The 27,866-nt window shown below is 36.3% G+C and overlaps 1 protein-coding gene across 2 annotated transcripts in view; it reads right to left on the bottom strand.

Annotated features, from left to right (window-relative positions):
• Positions 1-27,866, bottom strand: part of Caper (RNA-binding protein 39-like protein Caper) — a 498,386-nt gene that overhangs the window by 412,353 nt on the left and 58,167 nt on the right. For both annotated transcript variants that reach the window (XM_089594184.1, XM_089594185.1), the window contains exon 2: positions 7,140-7,211. In XM_089594184.1, coding sequence (XP_089450310.1) covers positions 7,140-7,196 — 57 coding nt within the window. In that variant the 5' untranslated portion in view covers positions 7,197-7,211. The remainder of the gene's footprint in view (positions 1-7,139; positions 7,212-27,866) is intronic.

The following is a 27,866-nucleotide window of genomic DNA, read 5'->3' as shown; positions in this document are numbered from 1 at the left end:
CGAACTTTTTTTTGATTGGTGTATCGTTAATAACTTACTTCGCTACAAGTATTTATTCTTGGAAATACGTCTCGTCAAAAAATATGGATTGCCATAAAAGCTTATGCTGCAATTTCTCAATATTTTTCTATATGTACCCTGAAAACACTCGACAAAAAATAGTAAAAAAATTCATGTTGATTTCAGATAGTATAATTAATAAAATCTATGAATTTTTCGTTGTTGTTAAATAAATAAACAACTTTTTTTTCGCTTAGACTATGTTTATTACAGCACGCTCTCTCTGTAGTTTCTCCGGGCTTGAGACTGGCACATCTACTGTGGCCACATTACGCGCGCGGTTATTTATTTACATTCACGTTCGAAATTAAAAAAAGCCCGGAGAAACTACAGAGAGAGCGTGCTGTAATAAACATAGTCTAAGCGAAAAAAAAGTTGTTTATTTATTTAACAACAACGAAAAATTCATAGATTTTATTAATTATACTATCTGAAATCAACACGAATTTTTTTACTATTTTTTGTCGAGTGTTTTCAGGGTACATATAGAAAAATATTGAGAAATTGCAGCATAAGCTTTTATGGCAATCCATATTTTTTGACGAGACGTATTTCCAAGAATAAATACTTGTAGCGAAGTAAGTTATTAACGATACACCAATCAAAAAAAAGTTCGTGCAATTCGGAACGTATTAATGTATTAAACAGTGTTGCTTACCGAACATAATAATGTAATAGTGAATTACATTAACAATGATCAAGACGTGTCGTTTGGTAATTTTTAAATACTAAATAATACTTTAATTACCATTACTCGACGCTTAACTCGCTAAATATTAATGTTTTGATTTCCTTAATAAGTGACGAATATTTTGTTTTATAATTTTACTTACCTTGTCTTGTACAAAGTATTTTTTTAAATTATGTCTTGGTATTGAAACGTTATACATGAGCTTACATAATTACATAAACGTGTCATGACACTTTATGTATAACGTACATTACAAAAAAAAAAAAAAAAAAAAAAAACTACAAGCATTTTTTTAATAAAAAAAAATTTATTACTTTGCTTTGTTGAAATTGTCTACAGTGACGACTCGACGCATGTACCAAGCGTACAGAAGGCAACAAACCAACAAAATATTTTTTTAATACAAAAACCTAACGTATAAAAATTGTGCAGATGGAAAAAAAAAAAAAAAAAAATCATCAGTGAGATTCGAAAGCTGGCAAGTTTGGCTAGGGCAAAAGACTTAGCCCGCGCGGCTTTCGTCGATTGTACTCTTACTTGACAAGATGTCATATTTAAGTTGTGAGAAGTGGGCGAGGCTTAGGTTAAAGGTCTGGGTAGGGGGACTCTCCCGCTCCAGCTTGCTCTATGGAGAGTGGGTGATTGCGCACTGCGCATGCGGCGAAATCCCAAAAATCTGGGAGCCTTGCTGAGTTTGTCCCTTTTTTCTTACCAAGTTGCCGCAACAGCCTATTGGCTTAGTCACCAGGGCCACCCACTCACCACCTATGCATGGGGCTGTATTGCCACACCCATTTTTTAATCCCTTAATTGATATCATATCGATCATACCATGGGCATAATAGGAATATATACCAAAGTCATTACTCTAGATCTAACTCTAGAGGCCGTAACAAAAACTATCTCGTATAATTCATCCTAGCGAATTAATTTCAACTAAATCCAAGAATACTCCTTACGGTGGATGGTCTCTTGGTCAAATTCTTAAAGTTTTTCGCGGTAAGGACTCATCGGTTCGTATCGCCTCCATAAAAACCAGATCCTCAACCTTAACCCCTCCTATACATCGTCTTATTTTGTTGATGGAAAACGAATAACGATTTTGTTGTTTTTAGTTTTGTATTTTAGGATAAAAAGGTAATATCTACTTTAAAATACAACAAATTAAAAAATTATTGATTTAAACTGAATACAAGAATAAAAACGTTTGATGTCTCACGATATTGCAAAACAAGCGATACTTGCAAAAGAATGTTAAAACAATATTTTTTATAAACTAACAGAGCTACACTTACGACGCATAATAAAAATATTTATTTCTGAGTTTTTTAAATGCTTAAAACGTCGGTAGTTGTTTAAACAAACAAATTATTATAATTTATATACTGACAAAATATTTTTATTAAATCTAGTAAAAATTAACAGAGAAGAAATTGGAACGAAAGTTTTTAAACCACAAAAATTTAATACAAACGTATACAGAGTTGTATAGCAATACTACAATGTTGGTTTAAAAATTTGTTTACCAATCATATACAAAATAATATAGTTTTAAATTTTTACACTAAAATTAAATAAAATTAACTACAGAAAAATACAGCTATTTAAGTAGGGTAAGTCAGGATAAAACTCTGTTTTGGTATTTCAAAAATGATCAAAGATACTGAACAGAAAAATTCAACTAGATAAGCAAAACAAAAAACCCATCAATTTTTTTATGTTTATGAAAGTAAAAGTTAAAAACAAGTTTTTGGACTAAGCGGATAAAATACAAAATTTAACTAATTTAAATAACAAACCAACAGTAATAATTTTATCTTATTCTAAAGGTGGCTAAAGCGGTGCTAAGAAAATATCAGAGAGAATAAGTGGATGGAAGTTTAAACGAAAATTAGACCTAATTAAATAATGTAAAATAGTTTTAACGAATATTAAAGGGTGCTCAGGAAGACCAAAAAGGTATTATAAAAATAAGGGGGAATCAAGGAGGAAGGCAAATGAGTATTATGAACACAAGGTAGCTAAGTGATATTATAAAAATAAATTAAGCTGAGGGGTCAAGAAGTATTGATAAAATGAGTTAGGGCTGACGCGGATTCTTTAAAATACGTAACCTAATTCAAACACAGGAAAACTGAGCTAACGTTACCTTATATTGAGGGGGGCTGGAGAGTGATTGATGGGGGAACTTTAATTGATGAAGGGGCTTAAGAGGGGCAATGGAAAGTTGAAGGATCAATGGAACACTAAACCTATTTAAAATAATATAAAAATTAAAAGAATTTTACCTTATTTGAAGAAGGTTTGAGGATGAAGGAGCGGATGTATGGAATGGCTCCCCTAAATCACTGTATAATATAGGTCGATCAATAAATACGCTGTGGTTTGTGCATACGTAGGTGTGTGAGAGAGTAAAAGAGTTAACTAAATGCTGCACTGCTGTAGTTAATAACATAGGCACCGTGCACAAAGACACCAGCGCCAACTTTAGGCTAAATGGTGAGTCTGCGTGGTTACAAGAATACATGAAGTAGCATGGTTGCTGAAAGTCAATATTTTTTTTTCATTAATGTAAAAATCTTTCCTTATAGTCTGATCATCTCAATTAGAATCCTTAACTCCGTAACTTTACGATAAGATTTTGCTTTAATAAGTTGGAAGATAGACATATGTTCCTTTGTTGCTCGTACGTGTGAGCTATATTGCATGTGTTACTACTACTAAGTGTTCTCTATCTCTCTCACGCTCTTTACTGACACATGCAATGTAGCTCACAAGTACCAGCGATAAAAGGATATACATCTTTTTTACAAGTTATTAAAGCAAAACCTCATGATGAAAAAAATATCGTCGTTAATTTAAGGAGTTAAGGAATTCTAATTGAGATGATTAGACTATTAGGAAGGATCTTGATATTAATGAAAAAAATTATTGACTTTCAGCAACCATGCTTCTCCGCGTATTCTCGTAATCACGCAGACTTACCATCCAGCTACAAGTTGGCGCTGGGGGTTTTTGTATACGTAGCCTGTAGCAGTATACATCTGTACATGTTTGTTTATACATACAGAAGAATAGAAGACCTATGTTCTGCAGAGAGTAGACTAGAGAACTGAAGAGGACGCCGCATAGAAAGACTGTGTGGTAGGAGATAAACGAGAAAGAAAAACAGCGACTATGATAGTATCTGTATGCATGTCACTATTTTTTGTACTATGTATAGCATGTTACTAAAATCTGTCAATCTGGCTACTGCGTTATATTTCTTTCTCGTATTTATAAGAAATTACAACTACACTGAGAAAGATTTGGTGCCACAGGTGCCACTCTCTCTACAGCAGTTATACCAAATTACAATTAGTCTGCTGTCTCTGACTAGTGGAATAGCAGGTATCTCAGTCCAAACAGCCTGTGTACCAGCCCAAGCAGTGAAGTATCCTAAAGGAGCATCGTAGCATTGCTTATAGTATGATTAGACGTACTTATCACATATTAGATGGAGCGTATGTACAGGTCTTGTGCAACTCTCGTTTCGAATGGTATCGCTGACGCACTAAACTTCCAAACTAGCACTGTACTACCAGTAGTACTCTGACGGCGTCAAATCTTTTCTAGTGTATATGAACAATTGTTTAGTAATTATAGTAAAAATTGTTGTGCAAAATTTTCTACAACGCACGACAAGTTTTTTGAAAAGTCAGCGTAAACTTCATCATCGTACAAGTATATACTATACGTGTAACTTTTGCATCCTTCAAGATACCCCACTTGGGATGAAGTTGCGAACATTTACTAAGTCCAATAGGACTTTTTTTCTACTGTATCTTCTGATAATATTTTTTCGGATTTGTGAGTTGATTTCAGTTAATAAGTAAATTTTTTTCCAGTTTTAGCTGATTTTGACATTTTTTTTAGAAATGTTAAATTCCAAAGCTAGTTACTGCATACTTCAGAAGTCCAGAGCAGTTGTGTCAAGAATAAGTCCCAAAAAATTACTTTTACCTGAGAAAGTAAAATTATTTTTAAATCCAGTCAATATTTCATCCAATTGAACTTTCCCAGAAAAGAATTTTGTTGATGGTGGAGAACCACATTCACTATTACAATAAATAGACTTAATTTTTTTTTCGTATTGTGCACCTTATATAATATGAGTTTTTTCACTACACTTATCTATTTTTGTTATAGTAAATAATCCAAACGTTTCATACTTTTATAAAAGTAATGCTAATGCAGATGTAGAATAACTTTATTACTTCAGTTGCAGTAAAAACTTTAATAAATCAACTGTTCCAGTTATTTCTGCAAACAGTTAAAATCATAAAAACAAAGTATAAATATAAATGCATAATCCTCACCAATAAGTATTTTAACTTAAATTTTAGGAATCTTTTAAACCAACGTAATAATAGCTTCTATAAAGATGAGCCGATATCATAAAGCATTTATACGTACTTGAAGGTACATCAATGAAGAAATTTGAAATCAAATACTTGGTTACTAGCGTGACGTCGATCAAGACATATGGTTGATTATGAATTAAAAATTTTTTTTCTCATTTGCTTTATTTACAAATAAATTATTTTACTTGTAAAAGATACTAAATGACATCATAAAACTACTAAAACAAATTTTTAGAAATACTTTAGCGTAATGTGTGATTAGAGATTTTGTTATTATTGGAATTAAACTCAGCAACTCAACCTGAAAAAGTTAATTAAGGTTATGACTTAAGATCAATTAAGGACAAAAATATAACCAGATTTATTTGGGGTTCTACGACCTTAAAATTTGAAAGAAAACATAAACGTTTGAATTAATTCGTGTAGTATAATTCGTATAAGTATAGTGCGGCTGAAACATTTACAGAATAAATATGTTAGTTGAAGTTTAGATGCCGATTGTGAACAGTGGAGAGCACTTGATGTAAATACTCAGACAGGGGTGTTAATATTTTTTGAAGACAACTCCTTGAGAGGCGAAACGTCAACAATCTTTGATTGAAATAAAGACATTCACTCCACACATGGCTTTTTAATTTATTGGAGATACACACACGGAGTGAGAGAAAAAAGAAAGAAGAACCATAAAAAATAAATTCTTTATGCCTAAATTGATGTATATTTCGGAATCAGTTTCAGGAAAAAATTTTAATCAAAGTTGTTAGAAACATAACTTTTATATGATTTAGCGTATTAAAAAATCACTTTTGGTTAGGGAAAAATACTGACCTTATGAGATTTACATAACATAATTTTTTAGAGTCATAGATTTTTCTTTTGAAGGTTGTGAAATTATGAGAATGTACAGTTACGATGCCTCAACAGATTGTAAGGTTAGTGTTGTTTGTTGTATTATTTTAATTGATAAACGTTGACATAATGAAGCTAAATCAGCATTAGGTTCAACTTTGTGACCAGATAAACACATGATTTACTTATCGAGTCTTAGTATTTCGATTTAAGAGAATCAAATATGATGTGAGTTTGTAACTATTTTGTTTGTTTGATTGTGTATCGAAGAATCCAACACACAACTTGATTAACTCTTTGCTTTTGATCGTTGATAATATCAATTAATTTTTTTTAAAACTATTTTTGTACCATAATTTCTTTAGAATACAATCTTGACTTTGCCTGTGTCCATAAATCCGGTACTTTATATTAGGCAAAATAAATTTCGGATTCGAGTGATCTGGAAAACTTATGCGGCAGATTGACTAGTCAAAGGAACTTTTTTGTAGATTGTTTTATGGTTTTTTTTTATTGTTTAGTTCCGAGCATAACAAATAAGTACTAGCTGTAGAAACACCGAGTTCAAACAAATTTAAGAACTAATTTATAACCATGATTACAGTGACTTTAAGGCATAGTATTATTTAAATAATTTTTATTTTATTGTCTACATATGATGTTTTCATGACTTAAATATGTGTGTTTGTGTGACTGACACTTTGCTTTCACTTATTTTTATTTCCTATTGTTTTATACTCAAATTACCAAAAATTTATGTCTGTCCATTTTTTTCAACGTAGCTTTGTTTTAAGGTTGTGATGGGTACATTTCTGTATTAGTCTGTATGATTGTATTATTGTTCATGTTTTTATACTCACGTTTAAATACTGTTGTCACTATATTCAAGATTCAGTTTCTCAATACATTTATAGCTTTTGGACTTTGTGTCTACTTCATTCATCTGTATTTGCATCGTACTGTGCACTAACGAGAAAAGATAGTTACTTTATATATATATGTAAGTTTATGTATACGTACCTTGATATTTATAATGTTCAATTTATTTATAAGTCTCTATTCGTGTCTATATTCTGCCAATAATTAGATAGTAGCTTTTGAGAATTTTTAAAAATTGAATTTTTTACTTTACTCACCCCTTTCTGGTATGGTGCTTCTAACATAGCTTCCACGTCTAAATCTTCAGCCATCATTTCCGAAAAAAATTTCTGAAAAAGAAAGTTTGGAGATAAGAACATAAAATCTTTCATTATATAAGGCATTAGAAACACCAGAACAATACGGCTACGTAAAAAAGACAGGCTCTGCCTTCATATTGACAAAAAATCTAATACATTTTTTGCGGTACATTAGCTGAATGTATTCATAACTAAAGGACTGAGTGAAATAATTTAAAACCATATAATACCATAATATCAAAGTAAAATAATTTTTTTTAAGGCCATCCACCAACGCTATCAATGAGAAATTCTCAGTTAGTTAAGAAGCCAAAAGGATCTGAAAATCTCTTTTAAGGAAATTTTAAATTTTATGATGTTATTTTGGACCAGGTATCTAAATGTTTTAACACTAAGCTTAACACTTTTATAAACATAATGTTCTGATAGAATGTTTTCAAAACAATTGTCAATTACTAAATTCACCGGAGGGCACTGATATATACTAGCAAATCAATTGTCAATTACTTTCAACATAAGTATTTTTTAATTAATGAAATATTTATAAACAGAAAGTTTAGATTGAATGACAAAAGCCTTAATTGAATTATTTGAGCCTATCATCCAAAATAATTAACTGTCTACCACAAAGCTACCAAAATCATATCCTTGCATAGTGATTTTTGTGCGAGCAAAGAGCACAGCTGGGCGTGCGTGTTAAAATCATAAGCGTTTAATAAAACAGAAATATTTTTTTTGCAAAATAAGGCAGCTGAAATAGTAGAACTGTAATACTAAAAAAAAAAAAAAAAATTAACACGAACTCAAGGAGTCCAAATACTCCATCGAGAATAATCTCCATTTTAATGATTCTAAGATACAAGAAAAGAAATTCGTGCATGGTTTAAAAATAACCAAGCATCAAGAGAGAGTGTCTTAGATTTTTTAGGAGAATTCTGGTTGAAAAAAAAAAAAATGGGTAAAGGTAGTTAAATTCGAAAAAGATCAAGGTGATTTTTAGCAGGCGAAAGAAAGCAGCCAGAAACAGCAAAAAAAATAGGTCAACGGACTAGAGAGCCAGTGGGGTAGGAGAAATAGGGAGGAAGAAAGAAGGATGAGAGTTGGCGGACGAAAACAGTAACAGTTTTAATAAAAGTATGGATAAGATCTATAAAAATTTGCAGTATACGTAAAAAAAAAATTTAAGAATGGTGAAGCAAAACAATCTGTTATTGACTTGTTAATAATGTAAGGTTCGCTTTTTAGAATTGTGCTGGTGTTTTGAAAATGAACCAAATCTCTGGGATTTTATAGAAGATTTTGACTAGATAGGTTTATGTTTAATGTAGATAAAGCATAAAACAGTGAAAAATCATCAAGTCATCTTTCAAATAAACTTTTGCGTCAATCGATTTCAGCGGTAAAAGTAAATGAAAGAGGTGTAACGAATGGCAATTTTATAAATAGTATAAGAAAATTAGTATTTGGCGATGATAAGTATTTTATTACTAGTACAAAAAATAATGTTGTGATAAATAAAATAAGGATATGTTATAGCTTAATCGATGAACGGTCGCTGAGTAATTCTGGCAATAGAAGGGTAGTTTAACATAGTCATCAAAATCACTATGCAACGATATGCCTCAGATGACTGCATTAGTTCGTCTTACGCTCTTACCCTGATGATATTCCAAAGAATATCTCGTTTACCTCTTCTTTAAATTGACTAATCCTACTTTTCTTGGTCACACGCTGTAGCCTACAGTCCTAACCCTACACTACCGTTTGAATTGCTTTCTGACTCTTTCACTGATAATACGTCGTTATCTGTCCATCTCACCTTACGTACCACATATTGAAAATTATCTTATTTAGCTATAACTTAACTATTAAAGAAATCCATAATTTTCTTCCTTAATAAACCTTTTTTTCCTTTTAATATTGACTCCAAAGCTTACACGTCAACTCTTCTTTCCTCTAATGCAACGCTCTCTATCCTGACTTATACAGGTTATGTCTCTACACTGGAACAAATATTCTACGAAATCAACCACACACGCAGTAGAACTCTGAGGTTCTAAGTCTTGTAAGAAGAATCCAATAGAGATGGAGGAAAATTTAGCTACAGCAAAATAGGGAGAGAGAGAGTGAGTAAAAACGAGTTTATTATGCCATGGTCGAATTGACCGTATGGCAACAAAGTTTGACAAAAGTTTAAATTTCATAAGGTAATATAATATAAGTAGAAATTTTCGCAGTATTAATAAACTTATTTTCTCGGGCACAGTTTGGAGAAAAATAGTATAAATCGAACTTACACATAAATTTTGCGCAGATATTTCAAGTACAGGTAAGATTAATATTACGCAGCGCTTAGTAAAAGATAATAGTACTTATGGCATAAAAGAAAAACACAGGTAAGATGCGATTTACTACTTAGTTTGACGCAATAAGAAAGTCGTGCAATGCCCACCTAAAAGACTCAGAGGTTAGACTCCTTCTCACAGCATCCATAATCTATCCCCAGAACTTTAGGGCACTAATCTTAAATGATCGCTCATGTGTAATCGTCCAAGCAAAGGGTACGTTGAACCCGACCCCCGCCCGTCTCACAGACCACCTGAAACCATCGTCACAAGAAAAAAGATCAGCAAGATACTGTGGTTTATTTTTAGCCAATATCTGATATAATGCCCTTCCCAAGGTAAGCATTCTGCGCGATTTGATAGTCAGCCAGTTGAGTCGACTGCATAGGGGTTTCATCTCAATATCGCGTCTGACCCCGAAGACAAATCGGACGATCGTAATTAATAGTTTATGCAGCTTGACATCAAGGTAAGCTAGAGATGCATAATCAATGTACGGCAACATCAGCGCAGTGACCAGAGTCTTCCTAATTTTCCAAGGTAAGGAGCCACCCCTGTAGCGCAGCCTATGAAGCGCGCCATAGACCGAAGAGCAAACACGAGAGACCTGCGCGTTCCATGTTGAGTCCTCACTAAGGATAATACCCAGGCTTTTAATTGATGCGACGAAGGGTACAGGCTGGTCCCAAATTAATACTGGAGGCAAGAGCGATCGGTCAAGGCGCATGTGTTGCTGCGTTGTACTAAATATGATCACCTTAGTCTTTAACAGATTTAGGGAGAGCCTGTGACAATCCGCCCAATGAACAATCGATGCTATGTCCTCATTTAATCTTTTTATAGCGGCAGCCAAGTTAGCGGGAGTACATCGGATATAAATTTGCAGATCATCTGCGAAGAGCATAGTCTGGAAAAATGAGAGGCACAACAGGATCGAGTTCACAAATACAAGAAACAATATGGGGCCAGGCAATGATCCCTGAGAAACCCCAGAAGTCACTCGACGCGGCTCAGTCTGCTAGTCATTTTCACTCGCGACCACCTGAGAACTCGCTATGATATATCACACTCAGAAGCTATGCAAAAACCTAACCGAATCCGCTGAAAAACCCACATCACACAACGACTTTAGAAGCCTGCGGTGGTCAATCTTGTCGAATGCCTTTTCGAAGTCAAAGAAGACCGACACTGTGAGCATACCCTTCTCCATACTCTCGCGAATATCATCAGTGACCCATAATAGCGCCATCTGGGTACTATAGCCTCTGCGAAAACCCGACTGATGAGGCGAAAAAAGCGAGGCACTCTCCAAGTACGTATAAATTTGGTCCGTTATTAAAAAAATCAAATACCTTTGCAAAGTGAGCAAGGTTCGCAATCGGGTGCGTATCAGTCGGGGCCATCGAGTTCCTAACCTTTGACCAGGGTACAATAGTGGATAGCTTTCACATATCTGGATATTTATTTGATATAAGCAAGAGGTTGAACAAATGTACGAGAAATGGGGCTATGATCGATGTAACGTCTTTGAAGTAATTCAAAGATAGACCATCATTACTTGAGCTCTTGGTCTTAGGTTCACAGAGTATGATTGTCCGGAGCACATCCACTGTGGAAAGGTGGATGGAAGTGATCCGCCAAGGACTCAGCCGGCAGGCAGGTCAAGGATGAGGGAAGCCCACCCGCAATGAGACCAAAACGTTGCAAGATCTTCCAAGAGCCAGACTGGCTGGTGGCATTTAATAATGCACGCCGGAGAAACCTCTCACAAGCCCGGCGCACGGCCACCCTTACATCCCTACGAGCAGTCCGATATTCTCTCAGAACATCCTTACGACCCCTACGTCTAGCCCTCTTATAGAGCCGATCACGACACCTAAAAAGGTCCTTGAGCTCGTCAGTGAACTATGGGGCGGGCAACCGGCGGTGACGACGCTGCCTGTAGGGTGCATGAGTATCAAGAAATCCAATAGATATCTTTCTAAATCTTTCAAGAGCCGCATCCACGTCATCGCCATACAATACACCCGTCGCACGCTCCATCGCCACACGAAATTCCAACGAAAAGGTCTCAGCCGGAAATCACGCGATCACGCCTGCACTCGAGTAGGACCCGCAACATCAAATTTGTAGTTGATGTAGATATAGTCGTGCTCATCTATAAATGGAGCATCGGACTGGCCCGATGAAAGAACTTCATCTAGGAACTCAACCATAATATGGTCAATCCAGGTGTGCGTATTACCACGATGATGCGTTGGCCGAAAGCCATCTAACTGCATTGAGTAATCAGCGAGGAGACAGCGAAGATGTAACGAATAATAATTTTAATTTATTATATCAATATTAAGATCGCCGGCGACAATCAAATTTGGATAGCGCACAGCGCATCTACTAAGTGCTTCAAAGAAAGTCGAAAAAACTTCTCCTTTTGGAGGTCTATAGGTCGATGCCAACAGGACCTTATGATGTGTTTCGGAGCTCAGTTCGAGGAACATGAACTCTGTTTCATTGATTCTTGAGATCTTCGATGGTTCAACAACTCGACTCTGAACATTATCTCGAACGTAGAATGCAACGCAGCCACCCTGTACATACTCTCGCCTGCCAGTGCACGACCTCAGCCCTCTATCATTTTGATACAGTCGGTATGAATTGAGCGAATATAAAGAAGATTCCCGCGCCGGTGCAAACCAAGATTCTGAAATGGAAAGAACATCAATATTATATTTGCGCAAGAACCATCCAATCACTTCCATATGGGGGCCAACAGAATTTGCATTAATATGGGCAACGCGTAGATCATCTTGTGGGAAACACTTAGGAACGGGCAGCATCTGCTCATGTAGTCATGTCAATTTAAATAGATCCGACACAGAGGTCACTTCCAATACACTTGCCCCGGCATCTTTTCGTACGAGAATCTGACCCTCATGTGACCACACATATTTATATCCCCTTTCCTTAGCGACATCCTTCACCCTGCGGAAGAGTTTGTAAGCCGAACGTGACAGCATCTCGTAGAGCCTGATAGTCGAGCTGCTATCTGAGTCTGGAAAAAGAGTAGTGAAGTTTAATTCTCCTTAAGATCGTTTTGCATTCAATATAAAATTTCGTGTGTGGGTTGATTTTAGTAATACCCGGAAATTCTTGTAGGTCGGGGGTTCCGCCCGTTTGATCGCAGACTCAGGGCCCCCCTCATCCCTACCTTAATTTTTCCTTTCGCCTCGGATCATGAGTTTCTCCCCCTTGATCTTTAGAACATCAAAGTATAGGTGTCCCAAACCGAGAATCGTGAGCAGGGCACGTACCATGTCTGGGGCAGAGCATTTAGATTCGAAGGGCACTCTCGTGAGTCTGAAATCAGCAGAGGGAATCGCACCTGCAACCACACTAGATGTTACATTGGGGGCTTGCACAGTCTTAAATTTTCTAAACTTGTCACGCAATGTCGCACCTTCTAATTCTAGCCTATCAATACGCTGGTCCTGCCCAGCCACCTGGCTAGCAAGGTTATCTATGCGCTTTTCAATTTTGTCAAAGCAACGTTTGTTATCAGATCTGATACCATTTATTGCCATCATTAGCTGTTCAAAACGTTGATGTTCATTGAAGTCCCGCCAGCCAGACGGCATATCAACATCCAGCCTGCCAATCTCAGTAGCGGTATCAGATTTCTCTTTGTCAGCGTTAGCTGACTTACTAGTTGTCGAGTTCAAGGAGACGCTCATTGCACTATTCTCATCGCTACTCGCCTCGCCCAGATCACGGTTCTAGTCATGTTGGCTAGCTCGTGGGGACGACACAACATCAAGAACACCACCACGCTTGGCTTCACATCGGCATGCACGAGCACAACAATCGTTATCAGTTTTAGCGAGCGCGAAGTTAGTTATACAACCCGGTTGGAATGATTGCCGACATACCGGACAATTTCACGAATAAGTAGCAAAAGATTTTGAGCATTTCTTACACTTGGGCATATTTATGCGTATGTAATAGCGAGCCCCATGCCCGACAGTCTCAAGCAATTTAACAAACAAATAACTGAGTAATAGAATCGATCTAATTTTAAAGATAAACGCTACTGATATGTACAGATATAACAAGTTTAAAGACTTTACTAAACAATAATGAAAACGCTTAGGTACTATATCTCAGTTATCTTTCAATAAAGCATAGTGTATAATAAGTAAAATTTAAAGTAATATTTTTTTTAGGCTACACCAAATTTGCGCCCTAGTTTATAATAAAAACCTGAATCTTAAAAGAAAGTTTTAAAATCTATATATCACAGCTCAACCAGTCAAGATTTAGTAGGCACCCAGGATACCCATGGCAGTCACTGGAGCAGACAGTAAAAACAAACAATACAATCAAAAGACTGTACACGCAACACAGTCATCACCGGTATAGCAAAGGCAGAAGGCAGGAAGCGCCGCTGGCTGCAACAAAAGTAGGTATGTTTGCTGGCCAAGGATAACCGACTATCGATAGTGGTACTCAGACCGTCGGTAAGGTAGCGTGCGCAAGGGATTTAGAAGATTGTCCAAGCGAAGATCTCCAGGTGTTTGATATGTACTACATTAGGAAGTGACCATCCGCAGGAGAGCATCTTCAAGCATGGAGACACAGCAAGTAGACGAGACCTATAGCGCAACCTCATGTGTATTTAAAGCAGCAATCGTAACGATAATCCATGCAGCTAGTCGCAGCCCCAAGCACAAGATCCAGCAGCACCGACAGCCTCACCACCAAGAGCACGAGATGAACAGCGGCGCAGATAAAAGAATGGTGGCATCCACATCGAAAAAAGAAAGTCTAAAGAGCAAAGTGCAGGCCAACCCAGTTTCCAGAGCTGGCTTACCTGTAAGAAAAGTTCTGTCCGGAGGTATCAATTAAGTCCTATAATATACACAACTTCGGAAAACCAAAAAGTACGTCCAACACCACTCACCTCACCTCCGAGAGAAAGAGAGAGTGTTTAAGAAATTTATTACGCCTAGGGGAAGAACTCTATCTAGCCAATTTGAATTACAGAGTTACTGGCAACTTATAAATTAAAACTTAAAGGCTAAGGTTTACAGCAAATGTTAGATACAAAGTAAAGAGATACAAAGTAAAATACTAATAAGTGCAAGAGTGTGACTAACAAGCGAGAATAAAATAAAATGAGGAAAGAAACGAATGGAAAGGCTAATGTTAACAAGAGAGCTAATTTATTTAATGCAGAAGTATACGGCGAGAGAAAGGCTGGGTGAGAGATTTTGATGGCTTGAGAAGGCAGTGTGATTGAATGAAGGACGAAAGAAGACTGGTGAGGAGAATGAAAGGTCATGTATAGGTCAGGTGAGGAGAAAGGGTGATGAGCGTGTGAAATGTAAGTTGAGAAATGATGCGTAACAAAGTTGATGAGATAACAAAGGCTTGAAATGGCGATACGTGAGGTGTACGAGGGTGTCAGGGAATTGTGAAATGAGTATGAAAAATGACGCGTGACAAAGTTGTTGCAATCGCAAGGCACGAGATAGCGATATGTGGGGTGCTTGGGGATGACTGATGGTCGACCCCACCAGGCTGCCCGCATCGCCTAAGGTCCAGGTGGAGGAGCCCTTGGTGTTATTAATCCCTCACGCTCCACACGTTCGTTCCACTCGTTCCGATCGCGTTGCAATAGTATGTCATGAAGCATAACTTCAAAGGACTGGTATGAGTAATCCGTAAGGTTGATGGGGGTGAGAGAGTTGAGAAGGTCAGAAGCTTGGATGAAGAAGGCATCATCACATGCTCGCGTGCGGGAGGGGGGGACTATGAGGATAGGATGTGGACGGCGCAGTGTACGGTGATCAGAGGTTGAATGAGATGTGGGGCGGAATCGATTGGCGAGATAAGTGGGGCATTGATGGCGAATAATGTTAAACGCAAGACACCCCAGGTGGTATTCGGGCCTGCAACAAGCCGAGAGCCAACCCAGCCCCAGCCGGAACGGTGTGACGTATGCTCTCCTCGGGATAGTGCCTATTACAAAACGGATGCAGGCGTTGATGGCTCTTTGCATCTTGATATCCTGAGTGGCATGAAGCCCGAAGAAAACAGACGATGCGTAGTGCGTAGTCTGGTGACGGTTTAGAAGGTAGCTGTGTAAGAGAGTTATGGCACTATTGGAGAGGTTAAAGTGTTTCAGTTTCTTCAGTAGCTTCAGGTGAGGGACTGTGTCGAAGGCTTTTGAAAAGTCAAGTAGGACCATGATGGTGACTTCCTGATGGTTTATCGCCTCTCATATGTTCTCAGTTACGCCAACGAGGGCGGTCTGAGTGCTGTGTCCCCTCCTGAAGCCTTATTGATGTGGATCGAGTAAGCTATTGTCTGAAATATGATCTGAAAGTTGACGAAACAGGATTCGTTCAAAGGCTTTAGAGACTTCATACAGAGAGGCTATGGGGCGAGTGTCTGCGGGGGAAGTCATTTGGCAAACTTTGGCTAGGGGGAGAAGAAGAGCCCTCTTCCACAATGAAGGAAAGTGTGAGTACTGTATGAGACTATTGAACAAAAAAGTGAGGAATGGTAAGATGATAAGGAGAGAGATGCGTAGCATTTTATTGGAAATACTATCATGCCCTATTGCCTTTGAAGTGGATGTGATGACTGCTTGATGGATTTCTTCTGAAGAAGTAGGCTTGAAGCTAAAATTAAAATTAAAAAATAAAAGGGGAGGCCAATGGGTTGGATGGAGATGTGCTGTTGAGTACCAGATTGATTTCATTTGAGGTGAGCGGTGATGCTGAGGTAGTAACCGCGGTGTATGCGTTTATGAGAGTGTCTGGGGGGAATAACTGTGTAGGTGATGGTGGTGTGAGATCAGTGAAGTTTTGTTTGCGGAGAGCAGACCATTTCTCTTTGGGGTTTGTGGATGAGTTAATGAGTTGAGCGAAATATGAATTTTTAGCGGTAGAATGGCGGTTAGAGACTCGGTTGCGGAGAAGGCGATAACGTTATGTGTCCATCTCCAGTCCGGAAAGCCGGGCATCACGATAGACTCTGTCTCTATCCGACATCATGTTTCTGATCTGGGAGGTAACCCATGGTTTTCTACGGGATGACAAGGTGATTTGTTTCATTGGGGCAAGGATGTTAAATGCTTTTAGCAGCGACATTGAGAAGCTAGTTGTGAGGGTGTCTAGCCGTTGTGAACCTATGTCAGAAATGGATGTAGCAAGAGATGAGAGTGAAGTGGAGATGTGAGATGAGAGTAGTTCAGTGTTGATGTGCTTGAGATTGCGTGATAAGATGATTTTAGAGGTGCGTGGTACCTGTAAGAAACGGAGGGCAACCTCAATCCAGTCGTGCCCCGCGATGAAGGGTGTAGTGGACTGTTTATAATGGATGAGCGCAGAGGGGTCTTTTAAGATGAAGATGTCGATCCAAGTATGTGATGGGTTGTTACGGTAGAAGACGTGATGAGTCGGATGAGAGGGGATCAGGTAGAGTGAATTTTCTGAGATTTTAGTGGAGAGAAATTGCGATGAGAAGGATGAGGTGAGCATGTTGATGTTGAAGTCGCCTATGATGATGATGTTAGAATAAGCAGGAAGATGATCTGAAAGTGCGTCAACGAATTGGTGAGGGAGGGCAGCTGAAGGGCGACGGTAAACTATGGCTATTAGGGCTCTGTGAAATGCTATTGATATTTCGAGGATGAGAAATTCTGGTGTGTTGTCAAAGTCTGGGTCCGAGCTTGCGAGAATGATAGTTTCAAAGGAGTCACGGATGTAGGCACCAACGTCACTCCCCTCCTTTCCCACTGTATCAACACGGAACAGAAAATAACCCTGGAGGCCAACCACCGCGTCCAGGGTGTCAGGAGTGAGGAAAGTTTCGGTGATGGCGATGACATCCGGAGACCTGTCCACGACCAGGAGTTTGAGCTGTGCGTGGTGAGAATAATTGACTCGGTTCATGTTGGTATGTATGATGTTAATGGAGTTAATGGTCTGACGGGAGAGATTGTGCGGTTGGGATGGCGTAATTAGTCATTGTCCAAGTTGAGGGGTTTGAGGTAATAGGCGGGCGAGGTCTGCCTCAGTTGCGATAGGTATAAAGTTGGCGGTGCGGTTAGGACGCATGAAAACCTGCAGGTCACGAACAATCGGGGGCAAATAATTGAGGCAGCGCTGAGTTTCACGTGCTTTAAGTAGAACAGTGTGTAGGGGCGCTGGCCAAAGGGGGTGGCAAAAAATCGAGGTGTTGCCACCGACCCTAAATAAGTCTTAAGCTTTAACGGTTTTTAGACGGTAAGACTGGGAGACTACCAGGTCACGAACCCGAGCGGTGGCAAACTCAGCTACCAGCGAGAGTGCCTGTGCATTGCCAGTTGCAGGTGTGGTAGCTGGGGTGGTAGTAGGAACTGGGGCCTTGCCGATCCAAGGTCGGATTCGGACGATAAGATTGGCGCAGTCAGGCAGTCCAATTGCTGTGAGAACTTTGACTACATTGGGACGGTACTGCTCCGGGGGAAAGGGAGCGAGTCCAATGAAGCAAATCTCCATTGGATCTGGTAGCGCTACCCTAGCTTCAAGGGCACTGAGGCGGGACTCATGACTACCCATTCTGGTCATCAGCTCACTGTTGTTATCAGAATAGATCTTGAAGAAACTGTTAACCCAGGCCGGGGTGTCCTTCGACAGTGTGGGGGGAGCGGTGGTGATGCATGAGGGTACATTGTTTAGAAGCTGATGGTGGGAATAGCGAGGAAGTCGGGGGGGGGGGTGGCACAAGCTAAGGATGCGGTGGTGTTGATAGGCAGATCTTGTATAGCCGGAGAGTAGGAGACGGCACCAGCCGGGAGCTCTGACTTCCCTTTCTCAGCTAAACTGGCAGCTCAACCACAGCAGTCCCGACCAGTACAGGCGACACGTCGAGTTACTTTTACTCTCTGAGCTTACTTGTATTTATAAATTATAAAAGTGGCGCTAGCCTTGTAAAAAGTTCAATAAAGAGAAGCCTGACTATAACCACCGTCTCTATCGTGCTTATACCTGAGTTCTCTTTCAGCTCTTGGAAGCCTAGCCCTAACGAGTTTCTACATGCATACCACTAACGTAGGCTAGAAAAACTGTATTTTAACTATTAAAAAAGTCATAAGCACCTTTAAGAACCTCTAAAAAGTCAACTTTTATTATTTTCGTACATTGAACAGTAAAAATTCATACGTTAAACTATAACTTTTTCTTCAAAACTCATGCAGGTTATACATACCACTAACAAAAGCTGTAACTGACTTTAACTCCAAAAAAGCAATCGTAACGTAGGAAAATCTCCAAACAGGCAATATATATATACATATATATATACATCTTTTTAGCATTTTAAAAATTAGAAATTTCCAAGTAAAGACACCATTTTATCATGCCATTGACTGTAACTTCAAGTTATGGCCAATTAAATTCACACATCTATACTATTATGTGCAGAAACAATTTATTCTTTATTAAAGTCAAAATTTAGGTTTCAAACGTAATTTGGTGGCATAAACTATATAAAAATACCACCATAATTAAAAAATAAAGAATTATTTTTACTGTTAAACAGATAAGTCTGACGGTTTTTGTCATCATTAGTAATAAAGTACGATGTGAAAAGTAAAAATTTTTTTTTAATATATGACGTACATTAATGCAATATCACATTTTTTGGTTATACTTTTTAACATGGTTTTATTTTATCTCCATACATTATCTCTCACTCGCATTTTTATAAGACCGTACAGGCTCAAGACAATACACATCCATTGTGAGTAGTATACCTAGCCTACATCAATTTAAAAGAAAATTACCAGTTTTGTGTACAAGTTTCTAATTATTTAAGTCCTAAAACGATGAAAATAAAATATTAGAATTTCTAATAGATTAGTTAGGCCCTTTCTTTAAGTCTAAATTTCTTAAAAACGGGGAAGCTAAGGTCAATACGATTTCATGTAACGGTTTCAGTTACCGTCAACTCGAACATATTATTTTGTTATTTTATTCTATTAAAAAATTAAGAAGCAAATAGTAAGAATGTAATAGTACCTACAATATCCAGATAATCTCCCCATAAGAGAATAAATATAATTAGAAAAATTTTACGCTTTTTCTCGGAACTGTAGATAGGCCTCCTAAAACTTGAGTATATTATTTCTAGTACTAAAGTATGAAAGTACTAATTTTCAAAAATAATTGTAAAATTTTATGAGAACCCGCTTAAAAATATTGCCATCTTCGACAAGTTATAAAATGAATATATACCTTATGGTAAGGTTTACATTAATATAAATCATCTCCTGGAACTAATCACACAAATGTCAGGTAACTCGTGCAGTAATAAAATGATATAAGTGATACTTGTGTGTTTAATTCATAGGTTGGTCCTGTTAACTTTTATACATGTTTACTTGTATTTAACACAAAATACACTTCTGCATACTTTTCATAAATAGTGTTTTGACAAGAACTGTGCTTGACAACATCTTTCAAGATAATAATTTTTTTTGGCACAGCAAACTTTAGAATGGAAAAGTAAATGAAAGGCTTTTAAACTAGATTATCTATTGCAGTAGATAGCAAGCACCATATACATTATCTGTTTATCACCCTTTTTATATTGAAGAGACATATAACTTCTACTATTGGCCAAAGGTCATCATGAATTTTGTCTTTTTTGGTGACACAATTACTGGCACTTTAAAATATGTTTTCAAAGCAGAATTTCGCTGTTCAAAAGGTCCATCATAAATCTTTGCTATTGGAAGATTTTCCTCTAATATATCTATGGGGTGCTTGTGAATATAGATAAAAATGTTTTTTTGCATATTTTACAGTTACTTTGAATTCTTAATGTTACGAGTGTTGTGATATTGTCTTTATGGTTCCGTTTTTTTGTGAAAATTAAATATCTCTAAACAGATAACTCCTGAATCTAGAATTTAAGCACATACATAACGTTGTATAAATTTTTTTTAAATATAGTGTATTACGCACTTGGTGAGTGAGGTTAAAAAGTATTTAGATTTCACGTGAATTAACGCCCGAGGCGAAGCCAAGGGTGGTTAATGTGAAATCTAATGCATTTCTTAATCTTCGAATGTGGTTAATATACCATTTTTCTCTAATCCTGCACCAAGAGATGGGATTTTCGTTTTTCGAAGCAGGAAGTTTCTATTTTTGGCTCAGTGTAGTGAAAAATACATTTCATCATTTGCGTTGGTTCCACTCACCACTGGGTAACTTTTGTCCATAGAAGACTCCGTATTGCAGGTTTTTACTCCTTGACGGTTAAGCCCCGAGGCAGATCCATGTTTCAGGGACCACTCCTCACTGGTCAATCCAGCACTCCCTACCTGGCACTTGGAACCGGATACGCTAATCCCTCTCTAAGCCCTAATACTATTTCGCATTCATTTAAGCCTGAAGACCTGTGGGCAACGAAAAACCTGAAACCACACTATAAGAAAACTCCACGAAAAAAATTGTCCCAACTCAGCCGGAGTTCATAGGAAACTCTTATACATTAAAAATTTTAAAATGACCTGCATTCACCGGGAATCAAACCCTTGATAAAAATGTTAAGCGATCTTCGTATATTTACCTAAAGTATGCAAGTTAAAAGAGCAAACTTTGAGTTCAGATATCTTGAAAATCGTTGAGAACGTAAAGAAAAACATTAACAAATTCAGCCCGATTTCAACTGAAACTTCTTCCATAGCGTAAAGTTGTTATTTCGCTATTAAGTACAGAAAAGTAATAACTAACCAGTGTTTTAAAGCAAATAAACGACCACAAGTTTTGTAGCAAACATTTTTCCATAATACTAAATTAAGTAACATGGATCATTCACGGCAGATAAATTAAAAAGTCTTAGTTTAAAAAATAACAAATAATTTAATTTCGATTTCTAAGCCAAGTAAAAATAAAAATTGTTTCTTTTTCATCAAACTAATTTTTTCAATCACGCTTGAACAAAACGTTTCATCCAAGGCTGAAAAGCGTGCAGAGAGCAAAGCCTTAGTTGCAAGATCCATTGTGGATAATGTAACAGCAAACCTACTCGCTGTTAATAATACATTCGTACCAATTAACACAAATAAAAATAAGTACAAACAGAGATTAGTAGGGAGATTGCTGACTGCAATGCTACGGAGTGTGCCTACTTTTCTCCCCTGTTTCAAGCGCCCCATCGCGACCAAGCGCTGAACCAGTCGCAAATTTTTTTTTAATGTAAGAAGCATGGTAGGGGTATGCACTTACGAGAAGAGGAATGGATTCACATGGAAATGTCCATATAGGCGCATATCTTGGAGACACGTGGAAGGAGTATACCGAATGTGCGCCTACGAACGGAGGAGAAAGAAAAGGAGTGGATATGTCGACTATAGCGAAGCAAAAGTAAGCGACGACTGACGAGTCTTTATCGCTCAACCTTTTCTGTTGTACATGGAAACTGTATTTAGTTACCGTGTTCAACCTTATATATAATTAAATGCATGCTGGATTATTTTGAAGATTTTGCGTACTTGCAATTGTCATACGAGTCGTCAGCAGCTGTAGGTTAAGCTCCGAAGGTCTTCGATGAACATATGTTACTTTCATGTTTTGCAGAGACGTGCTCGCAGTAGCCGAGCGGACTAATGTCCACGCCATTTCTTTTGATATTTTTGAGTTGTAGGTTCGAAGCCAACATTACGATGTTTTTTTTTTCTTTCAACAAAAGTTATTAAATTTTTAAATTAAAATTATGTTATTTAATAATCATTTAAAAATTTTTTTATTGATATCCTATCGTACGTAACAATAACAAAAAAATTATAGTTTTTATTACTGCTATTATAACCATTTTTTAATTATCTTTATTTTTGTTATTATTTCTGTTATTTTTATTATAACTATTGTTACTACTTTACTATTATTAATAATATTATTTTTTTTATTATTAATTCTAGTATTAAAAACTGATACAGCAGCTGGAACATAGTATTCGTTGAGTACCTTGACACTGCTAATAAGTTGTTTCTATTTGTAATGAACGATGTATTCAGTAATTCAATAATTACAAAAGCGTATACAATAATTACACCACGGCGTTTGATCAGCTTTTGCGTAAGGTTAGGTCGTCTGCTGCGTGCAAGTGACAGCTACAGGCTATAGTTTGCTGAAAGTGAATGAAGATAAGTATATGTTTATAACCGGTCAATTCCCGCGTTGAGATCACGTGTTTTAGTGCAACCTTTTGCTGATACGACTCTTCTAGATAATGTGATTTCCTTAGTGCGTGACCAGTTTACATGTTTTGTGCCTTCTTTTTGTAATTCAATCTTTGTGTATGCACACAAGTTGTAAGTGGTAATTAGTGGTACAGTGTGGATATTACAGAGTGAATTACTTTGTGAGTAAAGCCACGGACAAGGGCCATTCGTGGCAAGATATTTCTTTTTGACAATCATCCCAACTTAGCAAGTTTTAAAATAAACGGACATAGTCACGTTCGGAGGGAAAAAATCTCATCTTCCGACCGTAAAGTATGTAACTTCATCAACACTTGTTCTATAGGAATATCTCTGTAGTTGTTTATTGTTATCTCAGAGGGAACATTTTATAATTCATTGCACTTATTTAACTGTAATTCTTGCAAGGATCTGGCAACGTTCCTTAACTCTACGGTTACATGGTTTATGTGGCCATCGCACTCATAATACAAGCACACACACACATACACACACACACACACACACACACACATAAAAGCTTGAAACGGACCAGGCGGCCGGCTGATAACTTATTTCCTTTTTTATTAAGATATCGTTACTTTGGTGATTAAAAAAGTGAAATTGCTCAGTGTCATAAAGTTAAATACTGATTTCTTTCTTTTTGAACAAAAAAATTTTTGTTAATGACTATTCTTGTTTATTTATTTAATTAAATTTACGGGAAACTACTCCCTTTATACGAACTTAAAAATTATAGAAAATATAACATTATAAAAGCAAACTAATGAACTTAAATATCAGATAAATTTTTAGATAGATGTCGCTTTAAAGAATGTAATGGTTCTAAATTATTAGAAATATTAGTTGCATTAGATAATACATAGATTATATAAAATTATTTAATGTATTACAGCTTAATGAATAAAAAAAAAATTTGTAAAAGTGTTGATACCATTTATGAACAATTTTTTTTTCAACTTACTTGAAAAAAAAATAATAATAATAAGTTTCAGTTTTAGATTTTGCGAGAAAAAGGAGTTACCTAGTTTCAGGCACTTAAGTTCATATTTATTCCTTTTTAATACATCACAAGGCAAGTAAAGACCCTGAGTTATAGTGACAGGTGCTTAAATTGTTCATTACTGCGTTATTTATAAACAAGTTAATTAATAGCACATTAAATTATCTGGTATTTATTTTATTTTTTCATAATTAATATATTGGAAAGTAAGTGAACTATGTTACTTGGTAAGAAATGCATGTATTGTTACTTGTTACTTAAGGACGTTTATCACCGTTACAGGGGAAATGTAGATACTGCAGTGACAGTGGAACGAGCTTGTGGCAACGCCAGCAACGGTTTTGAATGCATTTGTATACTTATATGTAGGCGTCTTACACTATTTTTTTCATTTAACTGCTAAAATAACTTGTTGATCTCTCTGAAACTTGAATATAATACCAGTATCTAAAGAATGGTGTAGTAAAACGGTCTCAAATTTTACATGTAACTTTCTAACGTCTTTACGAACATTCTGTTGAAATTTCAGCAAGATCATACAGAAAACACTATGTGTAATGAACGTCCTTCATAATTTAATAATTGTTGAGGTTAAATAAAAACTCACGTCGTCATATGTTTATAAGATTGTTTTAAAAATAATAACAGTGTGTAAAGAAAAAGTCATATTTATTAGAAAAATTATTTTATCAAATATTTATCAAAACCTGGCAAGTTAGGCTTCTTTTTGTAAGGATTGTCAAATTTTATCATCCAATATGATATGCATGTATATATATAATTTTCGTATACCTATAAATAGAAATAGTGCTGACAAGAACTTATGTTAGTACTGAGGCTGTACAGAATCAAAGCAGTCTGGTGCTCAACTTTTCTTATTTCCGGATGTAAAAATCAAAGTAAAAACAAAAGGAACGTCACGATGTATGAATTACACACTTAGGTTGCAAACATTCAATTATGAAATTGTAGGATGAGTGGGGAAATGTAAAAATTGAGTTTATAAAAGTTCTTGGTCTCTTTACTATAATTAAAAGAAAAAAAGTTTTATGTTTAAAAGTGGTAAAAAATGTTTCGGACTACATTAAATACTGGAGAATACGATTATTCATTTTTGTTAATTTTTTTAAATCTTAACTCTTATTACGTTACATTGAAATATTTATCTCGTAAAATGTGTCCTTAAATAATCGTATTTTTACTAAATATCTATATAAAGTATCGAATTATATAAATTTTTTGCATAACGTTTGTTCTTTAAAAATAAGGTTATTGGACAATGTTTTTGTATGTAGGCAATAACAGTCTTCGAGCATGGACGGCATCTTCGATACGAACTGCTGGTCTTTGTTGAAAACATTTTGTCACGGGTGATATAAAAAAATCAACCAATGAAAAACTGTGCTTAAAGACCAACGCTGTGCCCATTGATTGGTGATGAACTGAACCTGAAGCTGTACAACAAGCACCTCCAGACATCATGTAGCAAACCATCCACTACAGTCAGACCAAAATCAAGAAAGATTGCGTGAAGCAGATATGCCTCAGGAGCATATGGAAATCGATGGTAAATAACAGCAAGAAATTCCAGGTAGTAGTATACTATTATTACAAATGCATGCAGAAAAAATGTTCGCGAAAACGATGGTACGTTTCGTGTTACAAAAGGCTTCAATAACTCATTATGTCCAGGGAAAAATTTTTTTTTTTTATATTGATGAAGTTGAAACTAGTGAAGTTTATTGATATTATCAAATAGATCAAAATAACAATAATAACATGAGAGATATAATGACCAATAACGTTGGGGAAACAAAAGTGTGTGCATGCAATTCTTGTAATAATGCGCAAGTACCAAAAAAAAAAAAAAAAAACATTTTTAATAGGAAATTTTGTTCAGTCCCGCGTAGACAGTATACAAGATCTTTAAAGCGTCGGATAAAATTACTGCAAAAAAAAATAAGAATCTTTCAAAAAAACTAGAAAAAATTTCAGACAGAAAAATTTTATATTAAAACGGCATATTGATAAAAGGCCAAATTAACAGAAACAATTAAAAATTTAGTGAAAGACACGGATTTTAGTAAATCGTGTAAGACTTTAATATTAATGCTGTTCAAACCAAAGAATCGACGAAAATTAACACTTAATGAGCAAAATTTATGTAAAATTATGTATTATCATTCGGCTGCGGGGTACAATCAATTGAAAAAATTAGAGATTAGATTAGCTGGGGAATCTACTGTTAGAAATTGGATAGCCCAATTAGATGTTAAGCCAGGATTAAATGAAAATGTTTTTGAAAAAATCAGACAAAATTTAAGTAAACTTCCTGTGACTGGGCGTGTACGTGCACTAAAATTTGATAAGATGAGCATCAAGAGTATGGAAGAATACTCTACTAAATATGATGAAATTGAAGGTCTTGAAGATATGGGTGTTAATTTTAGAAATTCGAATATCACAAAACATGCTCTTTTATTTTGTGTGGATAGCATTAATGCCAAAAATCCCTGGCATAAACTTCTTTGTTTTGGAAATAACGAAAATGGAGCTAGTCCAGAACAATTGCATTAACTGATACGTGAAATATTAACCGCTTTATTAAGAATTGGGGCTATTGTTAAAATTATTGTTTGCGACCAAGGATCTAATAATCAGACGTTGTTCAATAAATTTTTAACAGTTAGCATTGACACTCCATTTTTTGATCATGAAGGTAAACAAATTTTTGCTGCGTTCGATTGGCCTCATCTCATCAAACGATTGCTTCATCAGTTGAGAACGCATAGATATATTTTTATACACAACAAAGTTATGATGTCTTACAGTGACTTGTTACAAACTTATCAAGTAGATAATACTAATCATACATCAAATTTATTAACATTTTTGAGTGATACTCACTTTAATCTGAATAACTTTAAATGTATGAAAGTAAGTTGAGCTTTTCAACTTTTGAGTAGGCGAATGGCTGCGGCTATTATAATGGCTGGTGAAGCTGCTAAACAGGGAGATGAAAATGGGTCGATATCTGATACGAGGGAGCAATCCTGAGTTTATTCGAAAATGGACACGGTAATTGGCGCTTGTAATTTGTACAAACTACGAAATGTTGAAAAACAAAAGCGACCACTGTCACGATGTAACCCAGAAATTCAAAAATGCCTGGAAAATTTTTAGGAATGGTCCATCAAATGGACAGTACATATGGTACGTGCGAGTAAATGCGGAAAATCGGAGAAAAGTAAATAAACCACCGTGTTTTATTGGTTTGTTTTTGACTGCCAATTGTTTATTACAACTGTTTGCTGACATTAAAAACGAATTAAATGATCCAGACTTTGAATTAGCCACTGGTCTTTGCAACCAAGACCGTGTCGAGCATACTAATTCGAGATGTTGAGAAACGGATGGTTTCAATCCAAATCCAACTTGCCGAATGTACCGTCTTACTTTTACACACATTATCTCTACTGATTTTATTGATACGCGTCAACGAGAAAACGTTAAAATAGAAGAAGCCCATTTCTTAGTCAATTCGAATAAGAATGACTCACATAATGAAGGTGCGGATTTATTGGCTGCCACTGCAAACAATTTACCCGATACATTTGAATCAGCGGAAATACAAGAAATAGAAGAGCTTTTACGGGCAGCTGAAGTGATGGAAACATTTTCACCTATGGATTCAGCGGAAATAGTAGACTTTGAAAACAAAGGCTAGTATGAGAGAAATGCTATTACCTACTTAAGTGGTTACACGGCTAAAAGTGCTTTACGAAAGAGCAAATGTCCCTATTGTGAGAAAGTTTAAAAAAAAAATCAAGATCAACAAGTCACGGATGACGAACTTTATACAAAATGTAGAGGATACGAACATACCGATGAAACAGTATCAGAAATAATGTATTTAGCAAGGCCCACAGAACTTTGTTCAAAAATAATTTCTTGTCAGTTACAATTTTTTCAACAACATAATCCGAGTCTTTGGAATCGAAGAAAACTAGTTGTTTCTTTAGCCAAGGTAGTAGAAAAGGTTACAAGTGAATATTTTTCTGAGTGGTTTGATAAAAAAAATG

The sequence above is a fragment of the Copidosoma floridanum genome, unplaced genomic scaffold (genome assembly GCF_036245765.1).
Source record: "Copidosoma floridanum isolate Cflo_tuat_1 unplaced genomic scaffold, Cflo_Japanese_pri ptg000021l, whole genome shotgun sequence".
Lineage (NCBI taxonomy): Eukaryota > Metazoa > Arthropoda > Insecta > Hymenoptera > Encyrtidae > Copidosoma > Copidosoma floridanum.
Note: the sequence above shows the minus strand (reverse complement) of the source record. Positions and strands in the feature narration are given on the sequence as shown.